This window comes from Achroia grisella, unplaced genomic scaffold (genome assembly GCF_030625045.1).
Source record: "Achroia grisella isolate CSIRO2021 unplaced genomic scaffold, CSIRO_AGI_Agris_v1 utg241, whole genome shotgun sequence".
Lineage (NCBI taxonomy): Eukaryota > Metazoa > Arthropoda > Insecta > Lepidoptera > Pyralidae > Achroia > Achroia grisella.
Window position 1 is genome coordinate 4,707,942 of NW_026712734.1, and position 14,141 is coordinate 4,722,082.

The window sequence follows — 14,141 nt, forward strand, 5'->3', positions numbered from 1 at the left end:
GGATATGTTATAATAATTAATTGTTTTGTTTGCGAAAGCTACTAACTGGTGTATTTAATATATTTAACTAGCTGTGCCCAGTATCACCAGCATGACATTTATAGCCTATGTGATGTATGCATAAGCTGTAACTGTAACGATAAAGTAAAATTTCAGTAGTTTTTCCGTGGAAGAGAAGAAAAGAGAGTGATCATTCATCCATCCATCACATCCACTCACAAACTTATGGACGGAAGTTTGTGAGTGTCGATGGATAGATGTTTGTTTTTGTTTTCACGCAAACACTACTGAATGGATTTTAATGAAACATTGCAATAATATACATCATAATAACACATAGACTATAATTTTCACCCGTTTGAAGCATACAAGCCTTCCTCGACAAATGGACTATCTAACACAAAAAGAATTTTTCAATTCGAACTAGTAGTTCCTGAGATTAGCGCGTTCAACAAACAAAAAACCTCTTCAGCTTTATAATATTAGAATAGATTTCATATTCTTGTGTATTATTTACAGGTCCGTGCGTTGCGTAGTGAACGGACGCGGCGCGTGGAGGCGACACGGTACTACAGGGCTGGTGTTGGTGAGCCAGCAACATGAACGAATTGGACAGCCTGCGCCAGGAGGCGGAGACCCTCAAAAATGCTATTCGGGTATGTAATAATGGGGATGCCATAATAAGAAACTTCAAATAAAATTCAAAATTTCTTTATTCACGTAGGTCTATTACAGACTCTTATGACATGTCAAATCTACCGTCAGTTCGGATTGATTTAGAGATAAGAACTGATAAGAAACTCAGCTCGTATTTTTTTTCAATTTAATATTGTACATGTTTACAATAATACATTACAGACCTGTCTTCAGAACATATCGGGTGGTAATTTTAGGGTTGTATCCTTTAATTCCGAATTATATAATATAATTATTAAATTATTTACAAACTACAAAAAAAATTGGCTAAAAAAAGATACAAATCTTTTAATGCTGAATCATAAGAAGTGTAAAAAATGGGAGATGATAAGATGAACATGTTCGGTTATAGCCCATCGTGACAAATTCACCAAGAATTTATTATGACGGTTTCCAGGGGGAACCGGAGGTCCCCTGACATGGTACATTGCTAACAATAAAATCATCAGTCAGTTACTAACAATCCCCTTTTATTGTTGAATTGTCGTATACAGGATGCTCGGAAGGCGGCGTGCGACACGTCTCTCGCACAAGCGACGGCCAACTTGGAGCCCATCGGGCGTATACAGATGCGTACGCGGCGCACCCTGCGCGGACACCTCGCCAAGATCTACGCCATGCACTGGGGCAGCGATTCCAGGTTAGCCAACATACGTTTGGACAACTCTAAAGCTGTTAGCCGCAGCTAGCTGGAGCAATAAAGCTGTAAAGTTTCACCAAACGATAGGGGACGAGTGCAGATGAGCTGGCCTTTACAGCTTCACCGGATGATAGGGGGCGAGTGCAGATGGCGCTCCAAACCCGAGGAAGGACTTATGAAGCGGCTGAAGGTCAACTCCCGCTTGACGGATTTGACTTTAATATGAGGGCACCACTAAGGGTTCGAACCTCGGCTAAAGCCATCGTAATTTCGATTCCCGTTTGAATTAGACGGGGAATCGATCGAAGGGAGCAACATACATATATTTTTTATTCTTTATTCATTCAGGGATTTTTGATAGACAGAAAGAAAATATTTATTGCCAACCATTACATTGTTGTACATAAGCAATTTCTAAATGTTTTGATTCTATGTACAGATACATGTATATACACAATAATGATACATACAACAACATCAATTACTCAAAATTACATTACAATACGTGAATTCTAGTTGGCAACATGGCCGACACTCAGCATATGCCGTGACAGCCAACTGTCGTATTCTGTACCTGCCGTTAGTAACAACACGGATGGCTCGGTATCTTTGTGCGTTTGCCCTTCGATAGGTATTTAGATCAAGTAACAGATAGTCATTTAAAGAAACCTTTTTTAAAGTTGTTTATTCAGACAAAGTTAGACTAACTTTTAATTACGAATTATTATATACTAGCTTTTGCCCGCGGCTTCGCTCGCATTAATTTATCCCCTTAGGGGTGGAATTTATCAAAATCCTTTCTTAGAGGATGCGTCATAGTAGCTTTATGTATGCAGCTCGATCGGTTTGAAATTGACAAAGTTTCATAAAAACTTTCAACCCCTATTTTATCCCTTCGGGGGTAAAATTAATCGAAATCCTTTCTTGGCGGATGCCTACGTCATAACATCTATCTGCATGCCAAATTTCAGCCCAATCCGTCCAGTGGTTAGGGCTGTGCGTTGATAGATCATTATGTCAGTCACCTTTGAGTTATATATATTTAGATATCCGATTAATATAACAAAACATTTTGTTTAATTTATTTATGTACTATATATCAGTGGAACAAATTTGCTTTAATATAGCTGATGAAGATTTTAAGTAAGAATGAAACTCTTCTGTCACTGATATGACAAATCTACCGGCAGTTTTGAGTGCTTTCAAGTTAAGAACTGACAAGAAACTCAGCTCTTATTCTTTTCAAATGCGCTTGTACATGTTTACTATACTCTACATTCGGCCGAGAAAAACTGAACTCTGGCATCTTCATATCGTATCTTATCATATCATATTATATATATATATATATATATCTTTGCATTAACAAAACAGTACGCACAATTCCAGCAAACGTGTAAATAAACGTTCGCATCTCAGGAAACAATTTCGTGGAAACACGTGACGCGTGAGGTCGTAGAGTTACATCTTAGCGATTTCTATTGTAGCGATCGGTTTTATTAAGAAATAAGGAAATATTTATTTAAAATGGCTCAAAGGGTTTATTTTATAATCATCTGTTAATATTGAGGAGGGCTGATTCTGAAGCAATGGATCAGGTATTTCAGAATCTGATTGTGATAGTTATATGTAGCACTTTTATTTGTTTATTTATTTATTAACAGTGCCCGCGGTTTTATCCGCGTTAAATTTCAATAAAAAATATAGCCTATGTGTTATTCTGATGCATAAGCTATATTATTGTAAAATTTCATCAAAATCCGTTCAGTAGATTTTGCGTGAAAGAATAACAAAAATACATTCGTACTCGCAAACTTTCGCATTTATAATATTAGTAAGATAAGATTGTTTTTTTTTATACATAATTGTGTTGTCTGTGAGAGAAACAATAAAAAGTTTTATTCATTCATTCATTCATTCAAATTCTGCACAGGAATCAAATCCGAGACACTTCGGTCTGACATGTAGAAACCAGACACGACTCACTGTAATATAAACATATCATATTATGACTACATTTTATTTTTGGAATAGACGCTCTGTCTTTATAGCAGGCGTACAAATCGCTATATTGAGATGATATTGCAATATTTATATGCATAACCTCACGACTGATATCACAAGTAGGGTCGACAGAGGTTAAACAACTAGGTACCGTGAGGTCAAAAAACGTCGAGTTGTCAAAGCGCACGTGACACCCCTGTCGATGGTAAATGGTTACCGTAGCCTATGGACTCCTATACAGATAAAAATAATAATCTCAGGACAATTCACACAGCGCCATCTAGACCCAAGATAAGCTAGCTCGAGAAAAGTCGAGAACTTCAAGTACCTATATAGAAATTAAATTGTCGGGTGGCGGCACAATAATACTAGATAACTGATGTATTTTTTTTTTGTTTTAGAAACTATGTTTACAAGTTTAAGGTAGATTTTTTTTTTCGTCATTATAAAAATGCATAACATTATATGAACCTGGTATTTTTTTTCAAAATATAACATGTTTATTTGTATGCTCTGCTATTTATGCACTTTTGCCATCTCTACTTCATTGATCCCTTTACTGAAAAAAACATTTGAACGGGAAAATTTGGACATATCAATAAAATCTTTGTACCATCGGATTTGAATTTTTTTTTTCGAAAAAAAGTTCGCGACCTAGATCTCCATAAGGGACAGTTGTGCAGTGTGTGGAATTGAAGGATATTCTTTTGAGCGGTGGTTTTTATATCAGGATAGAGTGTATACTTTCTAAAGGACATATTTCGTTTATGCATGAGTGGGCTACGACCAAATAGGATGTGTAGTGGCACCTGAAACTAACTTTACTCTTGTGATGGATCTGCACGAAAGCCCACGGGGATTGTTTTGCAGGTGAAATTTCCAGAACGAAAACGTTGCAACCAACAATGCATTGTGTTTTCGCCCATTTATCAGAGCCGTTTCTCAGCATTAGTGCCATGGCGGAACTCGTACTTGTACGATATTTTAAGTTTTCCATTTTGTCTGAGTGACCCAATGAAAAAACCAACAATGTAATCGAAAAACAAATGAAGTGATATTCTTGAAATTTCTAACCAAAGGGGTTATTTAAGGACAAAACGCTAATTTCATATTTAAGAACCTAATATATTTCAGTATTTTAAAAAAAATGTCTTCTTCATAATATGTATAATGTTTTTAAATATCTCTTCAAAAAATGCAGTGGGTCTCAAATACTGAGTTTTATACTTTCCATAGGAGATATATCTTTTATGCATGAGTGGGCTATAACCACATGGAATGTGTGGTGGCGTTCGCGACCCAGACCCATCAGGGACAAGAATTGAAAGATATTCTTTTGACCGGTGGTTTTTATACCCTCAGAATAGAGTGTAAACTTTAAGGAGATATTTCGTTAATGCATGAGTGGGCTACGACCAAATAGTATGTATAGTGGCGTTTCCTCTTCAGCTTGGCACGAAAGCTATAAGTGTATTCCACTCGTCATTACAGTGAAATAAAATAATATTCACCGGTTGTGAAATGACGAAGACTTGTAAGCTGTTCTTAGGAGCTATGGTTTTCCTCTCCTCAGAACAGAGTGTAAACTTTCCAAAGGAGATATTTCGTTAATGATGTGGTGGGCTAACGACCACGTAGGATGTGCAGTGCAGTTTCCTCTTCAGCTTGACATGAAAGCTGTAAAAATATTCCACTCGTCATTACAGTGAAATATAATAATATTCACCGGTTGTGAAATGACGAAGACTGTGAATGAAATCGATTACTCATACGTAACTCGACTCGATTTTCCTCTACGCAAGTGTAATGTTAAAACACCTGGTTTGATCATTTGTTTCCTCGTGTAACTCCTTCTCGGGATTTGTCTATGACGTATCTATCGGGTGGGGAAGTGTTATCAACGTATATTATGCGGAAATTTGTATTATAGGACTGTCCATAGAAATATTATAAATGTGAAAAAATTTTGTTTTTATTTATGATGGGCTGTGCCCGCGACTCCGCGTGGAATAGTGACTTTGACCAAATAAAGAAATATATTTAATAATCTAACCCAAAAATGCCAACTAAAAAGACAAAAATGACAAATTTTCATCCACAACTATTTCCTCTTAGGGTAAATTTTTGCAGCTTCCTTCCTCAGGATCTAGACTATCTCCCCTTTCAACCCTTTAGATCCCTTTTTCGCAATTTAGAAGCCTATGTCCTTCCTTAGGGTCTTACCATCTGTGTACCAAATTTCATTTAAATCGGTTCAGTAGTTTATGCGACAGACAGAATGACAGAGTTATTTTTTCACTGAAATCGTGTATTGAAGCCGGATGTAAACTAATGGTGTTTTTTTCCTTTATCAGGAATCTGGTGTCGGCCAGTCAGGACGGCAAGCTGATCGTGTGGGACAGTCACACGACGAACAAGGTGCACGCGATACCGCTGCGCTCCTCGTGGGTGATGACATGCGCGTACGCGCCGTCCGGGTCGTACGTCGCTTGCGGTGGGCTCGATAACATATGCTCGATTTATAGGTGAGTCTATGATTTTGTTTTAATTTTACTTTTTAACGGCCCTGGACAAAGTACACGGTGCTATATCACGGTCCCGCTAAGCAGATCTTGTGTTATGGGTATGAAATACTTAAATTATTTTATTAACCCTTTCAATACGATTTTTTATTCTAATAACTCAAATAATATTTATAGCACAAAATATTTATTCTAGTTTAGTTTCACGGAAAAAGCAAATCTGGAAAATAATAATTAGGACACATTGTCCAATAGATTTGGTGAGTGGATTGTATATATGGCCCCAACAGTATTTTATGATAGTGAAAAGAAAAAAGCAGACAGGTTTGGGCTTGTTTATGCTTCAATGACCGTACAGTACAAAAATCCCAGATCCCAGATTTGAAAGCATTTCAATTATTTTAGTAATTATTAGAAATTCTTTGGGAGAATATGTATCTACAATATTGAAAGTGTTTAATACCATATGAATAGGAAATGAAATAATTTAATTTATAAATCTATAAAGCAGCTCGGTGTCGGTAGTCTATCAGTTTAGTACACCGCTTTACCTTTTTACATTTGATACTCCCGGGAAGTCCTTCGAGCCGACGATGTCCAAACACTGCAAATAAATTATTTGATTTCATAATAATAAATGTATAAATTTCAATGCACAATGCATGTGTTGCAGTTTGAAGACGCGTGAAGGCAACGTGCGCGTGTCACGAGAGCTGCCCGGCCACGCGGGCTACCTCTCCTGCTGCCGGTTCCTCGACGACAACCAGATACTCACCAGCTCGGGCGATATGACATGGTTAGTTAGCCAACTGACATACTTCACTCTGGAATCATCATCTGCTTCATCCTTATCCCATTTATTTGGGGTCGGCGTAATATGTTTTTCGTTTCCATTCATCCCTGTTCGCAGTCATCGCGTTATTTACTTCCTTTCTTACCATATCATCTTTCACACAGTCCATCCATAGAAAATAATAGTATATATTGTTGATTTTAACTTAAAACACGATTCTATCATATACATATGATTTGTGATGATATTCAGACTGATCCATACAAGACAGCAGGCCGGATCATGGTCTTGTAAATTTTCCCCTTAAGCTTAAGAGGAACACGCGTATACTTATATATGCGTATACTGTATACTTCACTCTGGGAAATAACAGTATATATTGTTGATTTTAACTTAAAACACGATTCTATCATATACGTATGATTTGTGATGATATTCAGACTTATAGATTAATTGATAAGCTAGCTGTGTTCTGATGTTAGTGATGATAAAATCAAATCAATCAATCTATAAATAAGTGAGTAATATATCAGTAATATAAGAAGGATGTTACGAGTATTATTTGTATGTTTAGTTATTTTTAAACCTTCGTGTTTAATATACATTATTTAAATTATTAACCGGGTCCTAACAAACCTAAAACCTAGTCGAAACGTCGAGACCTTTATTTGCCATAAAATTATTCGTGTTAAGACCCGGTTAATAATTTAAATAATGTATTTGTATGTTTGTTTATGATGGATGAACCGATTTCGAACCTCGGCTCAGGCCGCCGTAATTTCGATTCCTGCAACAGTGGAGGATGATAAGATGAGCCTGAGGTCAGGTTAGTTAGCCCATCGTGATTAGATAACCAGGAATTAACCACAATGTTTTCCAGCCTTGGTTTGGAACAGCTTGGAGGTTGAACTAACATGGTACATAGCTAGTAATGCGGATATACCCCCCCTGATCGTAGGGGTGGTACCTGGGTACAAATGTGTGGTAGTGAAGTTATGGAGGATGTGTGTTGTTGTGCAGCGCGCTGTGGGACATCGAGACCGGGCAGCAGTGCGGGCAGTTCACCGGGCACACGGGCGACGTGATGTCGCTGTCGCTGGCGCCCGACCAGCGGACGTTCGTGTCGGGCGCCTGCGACGCCTCCGCCAAGCTCTGGGACATCCGCGACTGCCAGTGCAAGCAGACCTTCCCGGGGCACGAGAGCGACATCAACGCGGTCACGGTAAGTACTCGACACCCCGCTCTTTGTTTGAATGCAAAGGGATCACGGTGCGTACTCGATCCCCCATCCATTGTTCGTACGCAATAGCATCACGGTGCGTACTCGAATGTATGTTTGTATGCAATTGGGTCATGGTGTGTACTAGATCCCTCCTACTTTGTACACAATGCGATCACGGTGCATACTCAATCTCCCCTTTGTTTGTACACAATGCGATCACGGTGCATACTCAGTCTCCCCTCCTTTGTTCGTCACGTTGCGTACAGGAACTCCCCTTCTATGACAAACATAGAAGGGGAGTTCGTGTCTGCCCAACCACCACCCGCCGCACCCAATATCTGCGGCGGAACACCAATGGAAAATGATAGGATGAACATGAGATTAGGTCAGAAGCCATCGTGACAAATTCACCAAGAATTTATCACTATGGGTTTACATAAGGAACTGCGTTGTGGTCAACTAAAATATGAAGGAACTGCGTTGTGGTCATATTTTATATGAATATAATAATTGTACTTCCTTGTTTGCGGATTTACTAAAGTATCATAAAGCGTGTGCAATGCTTCCCATCGGGCTTCGCGTTCGCGATCGACTCGATAATAAATAAAATATCTGTAGCGGTTGTTCCTACACTTTTTGATAATGATAATTGATAATCTACGGGGATGATAAATAAAAGATACACTCATTTATTGTCTCGTATAGTATTCCATAATGAAATTATATATGCAGCGTAAGTGATAATTTATATATGATTATTATAGTACGTACAATATCAATACAACAATTACCCTCTCGTTTGCGGATTGAGATATATTCTTTTAAACAGAGTAGAAAACTTAATTATGTACAAAGTGGGCAAAGGTGGACTTATCTCTAAAAGAGATCTCTACCAGTCAAGCCAACAGTGTGACATAGCTAGTAGTGAGTTGGTAATACTAGTGTAACTAACAATATGATGTTGAAATGTCCAAAATTGAAAAAAAAAAACATTTAATATATATTAAACAATAATAATATAACATATATACAGAAGAATTTACATATATATATTACATAAACACAGATACAATTATTATAAATATCTATATATACTACACAAAGATATATAATACTAATAATAAAATACATGTTGAAACTAATCATCTTAAGATCGATAAATAGTGTGACTTTAACCTTTTCTTAAAGCAACCAATTGATGAACTTTCCTGTATCTGTAAAGGTAGTTAGTTTGTCTTAATTACTAAAGAGCGTATCACATTGCGTGTGCAGTTCTTCCCGTCGGGCTTCGCGTTCGCGACCGGCTCTGACGACGCCACGTGCCGCATGTTCGACATCCGCGCCGACCAGGAGCTGGCGATGTACTCGCACGACAACATCATCTGCGGCATCACCTCCGTCGCGTTCTCCAAGTCGGGCCGGCTGCTGCTCGCCGGCTACGACGACTTCAACTGCAACGTGTGGGATTCGATGAAGAGCGAGCGCGCCGGTGAGTGACTGAGGATTTTGAGATCTTTTTACCTGCCTCGGGTCGTGCCTTTGGTTCTTGCGACTTCTATATGGAATGTAGGAAAAAATGTTTTGAAGTATTTCTAGTTAACAGTTGTTTAGCTCTGCAGAGGTTGGAACTAGATAGCGCTGTGTGAATTATACCAGTGTTATAATTATTACGAAGAATATATTACGGATGTTTACCAATACAAACCAAATAATAGACACAAGGAAAATAGAAGTTAAAAAGAAGTGAGTTACAGTACAGTACAGAATATTTTCATTTAAATATTCTATTCATTGTACTATATAGGTTAATTTGTATAAATAATTTCATACCATATGAAATGTCCAATTATGACAATGACAACCTCTTTTTCTATATAAAATGAACATGAAAATCAAGCAATTGCAACTACTAAACGAAATATGAACTTTATTTCTCCAGTATAGCAATGAGGAATGAAGTATAATGAACAAAATAAAAGTAATAAATTGTAACATGGACTTTGCCACTTTCCATCACGTGTGCTGTTTGTTTGTTTGTTATTGTAGTTACATAAAATAATTGTACAATATCTAATTCATTATAAGCTAACATATGTTGTGACGTCCTTGTTTTTTATTATCATCCGAATGTAACTGTAACTTTTACGAAGATAATCAAGAAAACCGTAAAGCTCACCACGATGTTGTCAAAGTAACCGACCTCATTTAGTGGAAGCCATTCAATTTAAAAATGAGCTAATTAAGGATGTGTTCTTCCAGGTATACTCGCCGGTCACGACAACCGCGTCTCGTGCCTCGGCGTCACCGAGAACGGCATGGCCGTCGCCACCGGATCGTGGGACTCCTTCCTCCGCATCTGGAACTAAATATCCCCCTACACATCCCCCTCCCCCCTCCCTTTCAACACTCCAACCTTGTATGCGCGTCTCAACAAAATGGCCGCCAACGGGCCACGCCAAAATGGCGCCTTTTATATCTAAATTTAAAATGTTTAGCGCGCGAGTTTCGAATTTTAAAACGTGTGAATGGGTCGCGCTTGTCTTATAAATATTTCAATTTTATAGGCAGCAAACGTTCGGTTTTAACTTATTGGAATATGAACTTTGACACGTCAAATGTAAAGTGCAAATTTCAACGCGGTTGAATCGCGATGAAGCCCGTAATTTTGCAGTATTTAAGCTTAACTGATCTGATTTGCAGTTTTCGACTACGCAAATGATTTTACTCTACGAACCCTGTATTACTTATGTTGCGTGTCAAAACGTTTATAGGGGGTTCGGTCGACACAGTAATCGCTTTATTTATTTGTAACGTAGTGGATAATTTTTAAAGTGGAAGCATTTACGAGTTAGAGGGGAATATAGTTTGAGTGTGTGCGTGGCAAACGTATGTGTGTATCACGATCCATATTCACGTTATATTTACATATTACGTATGCGTTAAATGTTAAGTAAATAGCGTAGCACCTAAGCCTATCCCTGGAGGGCGGTCCCTGCTGTTTTGTGTTTCTGTGACTTGGTGAGTTGTATTTCAATATAATATTAATATTATAAACGTGAAAGTTTGTGAGTATGAATGGATTTTTGTTACTCTTTAACGCAACTACTGAATGGATTTTGATGAAACTTTACAGTAGTATAGCATATGCATCAGAATAACATAGACTATAATAAAAAAGATTATGTAAATTGGGAGAAATATAATGATAAGTGTCAAGTATGTGTGACGCAGACGAAGCTGCATTTATTTATTAGTAAATATATTATAAACTAGCTGACCCGTGTCTGACCCGCTGACTGTAATGGCAAGCGAGCGGCAACACTTCATTTATATGTGGTGACCATCCACACTTTAAATGTGATTACTATAATTATAAATATCTTGATAACCTCAGGAGAGCAGAAATTGAACTGGGCACATAAAAAAGCGTTTGCACCTTTTTTTAAGTTTTACGACCTTTTTAATTCCGGTTAAGTTAATTTAAGAAATAAACTTGTCTATACTTTGCCTCTGACTATTAAATAATATTGCCTCTGACTATAAAATAATATTTACAATATATTTGTATATTGTAAATATTATTTTTTCAAATATGCTTTGATATATATTATACTCAGTCAGGCCTGAACAGATTTTAATGATATTTGCCACGTAGATACACCAATGATAAGTACTCATGAATCACAATTTTCTCATTCCAGATATTCGTCGCACAATAGTGAATTATATAAGTTTAAAAAAAGAACTAAAAGAACCAAATACTATTATTAATGTATCAGTGTAATTTATTGAATGGAAATTTAATTTGTGTCATTTATATAAAAATTGTAATTCTAACGGTTGGAGCTAATCTATGATTAATTTTATAATTGTATTGTAATTAGTAATCGCCCGAATAATGTTTAAACTCGGGGGTTATAATGCAGATCATCATCCCCTATGGCTTCTGAACACGAAGTAGGACTATTCCACACAACCACCCTTATGTTCTTTCCTAAAAGAAACCCATCAAAAAAACCATTACAATCTTCGTGTATAGATGCCAACACTGTGTTTTGTCATCTAAGATTAAGAATTCCATTTAAAAACATGTTTTAAAGTTAATGTTTTCTTCATGAAGGAAACGTAACTTTCAAAACACGAGGAGATTGCAATATGAACTCTAAATTGATAACAATAAATTCCCTGAAAGATTAGTATGTGATGCCGGTAACCATCGGTAAGTGTGAGTGAGATAGAAGATAGTCTTGAACTGATATAATGACATATTAGAGGAAAGCAGGTGTACAAATTTTTTGCGTTAATTTTATATCCACATTGCAATCTCCCTTAGTCCAAGTTTCCGAGATGGGAAGGTGTTGATTTTTAATGTAATCATTTATACTTTGACATTCATATTAAATAATATTAAAATCAGTGGATACTTCTCAACAATATCTACAAATAACGTATTGTTTATTATATTTTTAACAAATAATTATGGTCCACATATAATAAAATAAAACAAATAATGTATGAATGAGATTGATCATTTAAGACTCCCAATTATGTGCAACGATGTTCATTGTAATGATTGATCATTGGGTAACGATTAATCATTACCTGTGCAATGATTTGATGTATATATAATGATTGTACCATCCCTAAGGTCACCATTGTTCATTGTAACGATCGACTGTTGTGTGTGCAATGATTGTTCATTCGATGTGTAACCAATGACTGTTACATGTGCAACGAATCATTGTAATGTGTTATTACTAATGGCAGTTTTGCATAGACAATGATTAATTTTTCGTTGCATGTGTGGCCAATTGTGTGTGCATTCGTTGCGTGCGTAATGATTATATCGTTGTGTGTGCTAAGATTATTTACTGTGCTTGTGCAACGAGAATGATCGTTACACATAATATTCGGGCATTTATGTCGAACCATCCTTGACTCTCAAATCAAATGCATTTTATTTTTCATTCCTAAAATATTATAAAGTTTACTAAATTTTGTTTACGAACGTTAAATAACTTTTAAATATTTGTTGATGTATAATTTGGTTTAATTACAGTTATGCAAGCGTAAGAAATTATATCGTTATTATTTAAATATCGCACGCTTATTAAAAAGTGCTAATTAAAAAATTAAAAATTTTGGAAAATTGAATTTAGGCTTTAAAATATAGAGTCCATTTTCCAAAATTAGATTTTTTAATGCACTTTAAGCGTGTGATAATAAACACATATTGCACCTCCACTCAAATAGCGTCACAATTAAAAACAAACAAATCCGTGAATAATAAAGGCGTTATACATTGTACCTATTACACTCTTCAGGTTTTTTAATGAAATTGTAACATGAATTGCTTTGACAGTATTTCAGCTAATTGTGTAATGAAATCTGATTACATTTTAATATGTTTTTGGATTTTCATACTGTTTGTGTGTAGGTGGGAAATGTGTAATTTTTTGTTAGTGTCAAGATACACATTTGATTCTCTAATTAATCTCAATGTCTAAAAATTACCACACGCAAATAATAAATGTGAATGGCGTTTAATGCAGATGTTAAAATTGTTTATTTTACAGTAACTTTCACAAGAATTTAATATTGCATTTTAATGTATCAATCAGAAATTACCACGCGCTTCTGGCACTGATTAAAATGCACAAATATACTTTTAACAGTTTTGTTTTGAATGTAATATGCATTGACGAGTTATTATTCGTTGATGATGCATTGTGGTCGTGTTCAAGAGTACTTAGGGTATCAATTTCGTATCGTATTCTTTGTAACAACTTGTATGTATTGTTCTTGGGGATGGACGTATGGAAACGGCATGTCTATTCAACGATTGATGTTCGGTACATGTCGTTTAATGTTACAATGGCAATACCTAATATGGCACACAGTGTTGCCACAACAAGCAAGAAAAATAACCAAAAATTGCCGTTGAACATGCGAAATGGAAAGTGCGTCAATTGATGTTTAGTGCATAGAGAGCTTGAGAGATCGTAATTATATTTAGCATCTCATTGCTATGCCTGATTTACATTGAGTAAAGTTTGGGACATAGTTTCGTACGTAGGTAAGGATAGTGATTATGAAATATCGGACATGTATCTGTATTCGTTTTGCTGAAACTTGAGCAATGTAAATCTGGCAGTATGGGACGCGCGGACATCACTTGCGTCCCTTTTTTAGTTCATTTTTTCTAGAATAAGCTAGGCCGTAGTTATTTAAGGATGTAAACGACAGGCTAGTAACTCCCAACAT

The 14,141-nt window shown here is 36.4% G+C and overlaps 1 protein-coding gene across 1 annotated transcript in view; it reads left to right on the forward strand.

Moving 5' to 3' along the window:
- Positions 1-11,804, forward strand: part of LOC131842540 (guanine nucleotide-binding protein G(I)/G(S)/G(T) subunit beta-1) — a 36,860-nt gene extending 25,056 nt beyond the window's left edge. Inside the window, exons 2-9 of the mRNA XM_059191111.1 lie at positions 520-656; positions 1,191-1,336; positions 5,695-5,865; positions 6,536-6,658; positions 7,676-7,877; positions 9,150-9,366; positions 10,137-10,895; positions 11,579-11,804. Of these exons, the coding sequence (XP_059047094.1) occupies positions 600-656; positions 1,191-1,336; positions 5,695-5,865; positions 6,536-6,658; positions 7,676-7,877; positions 9,150-9,366; positions 10,137-10,243 (1,023 nt within the window). The 5' untranslated portion in view covers positions 520-599 and the 3' untranslated portion in view covers positions 10,244-10,895; positions 11,579-11,804. The remainder of the gene's footprint in view (positions 1-519; positions 657-1,190; positions 1,337-5,694; positions 5,866-6,535; positions 6,659-7,675; positions 7,878-9,149; positions 9,367-10,136; positions 10,896-11,578) is intronic.
- Positions 11,805-14,141: the final 2,337 nt, after the last annotated feature.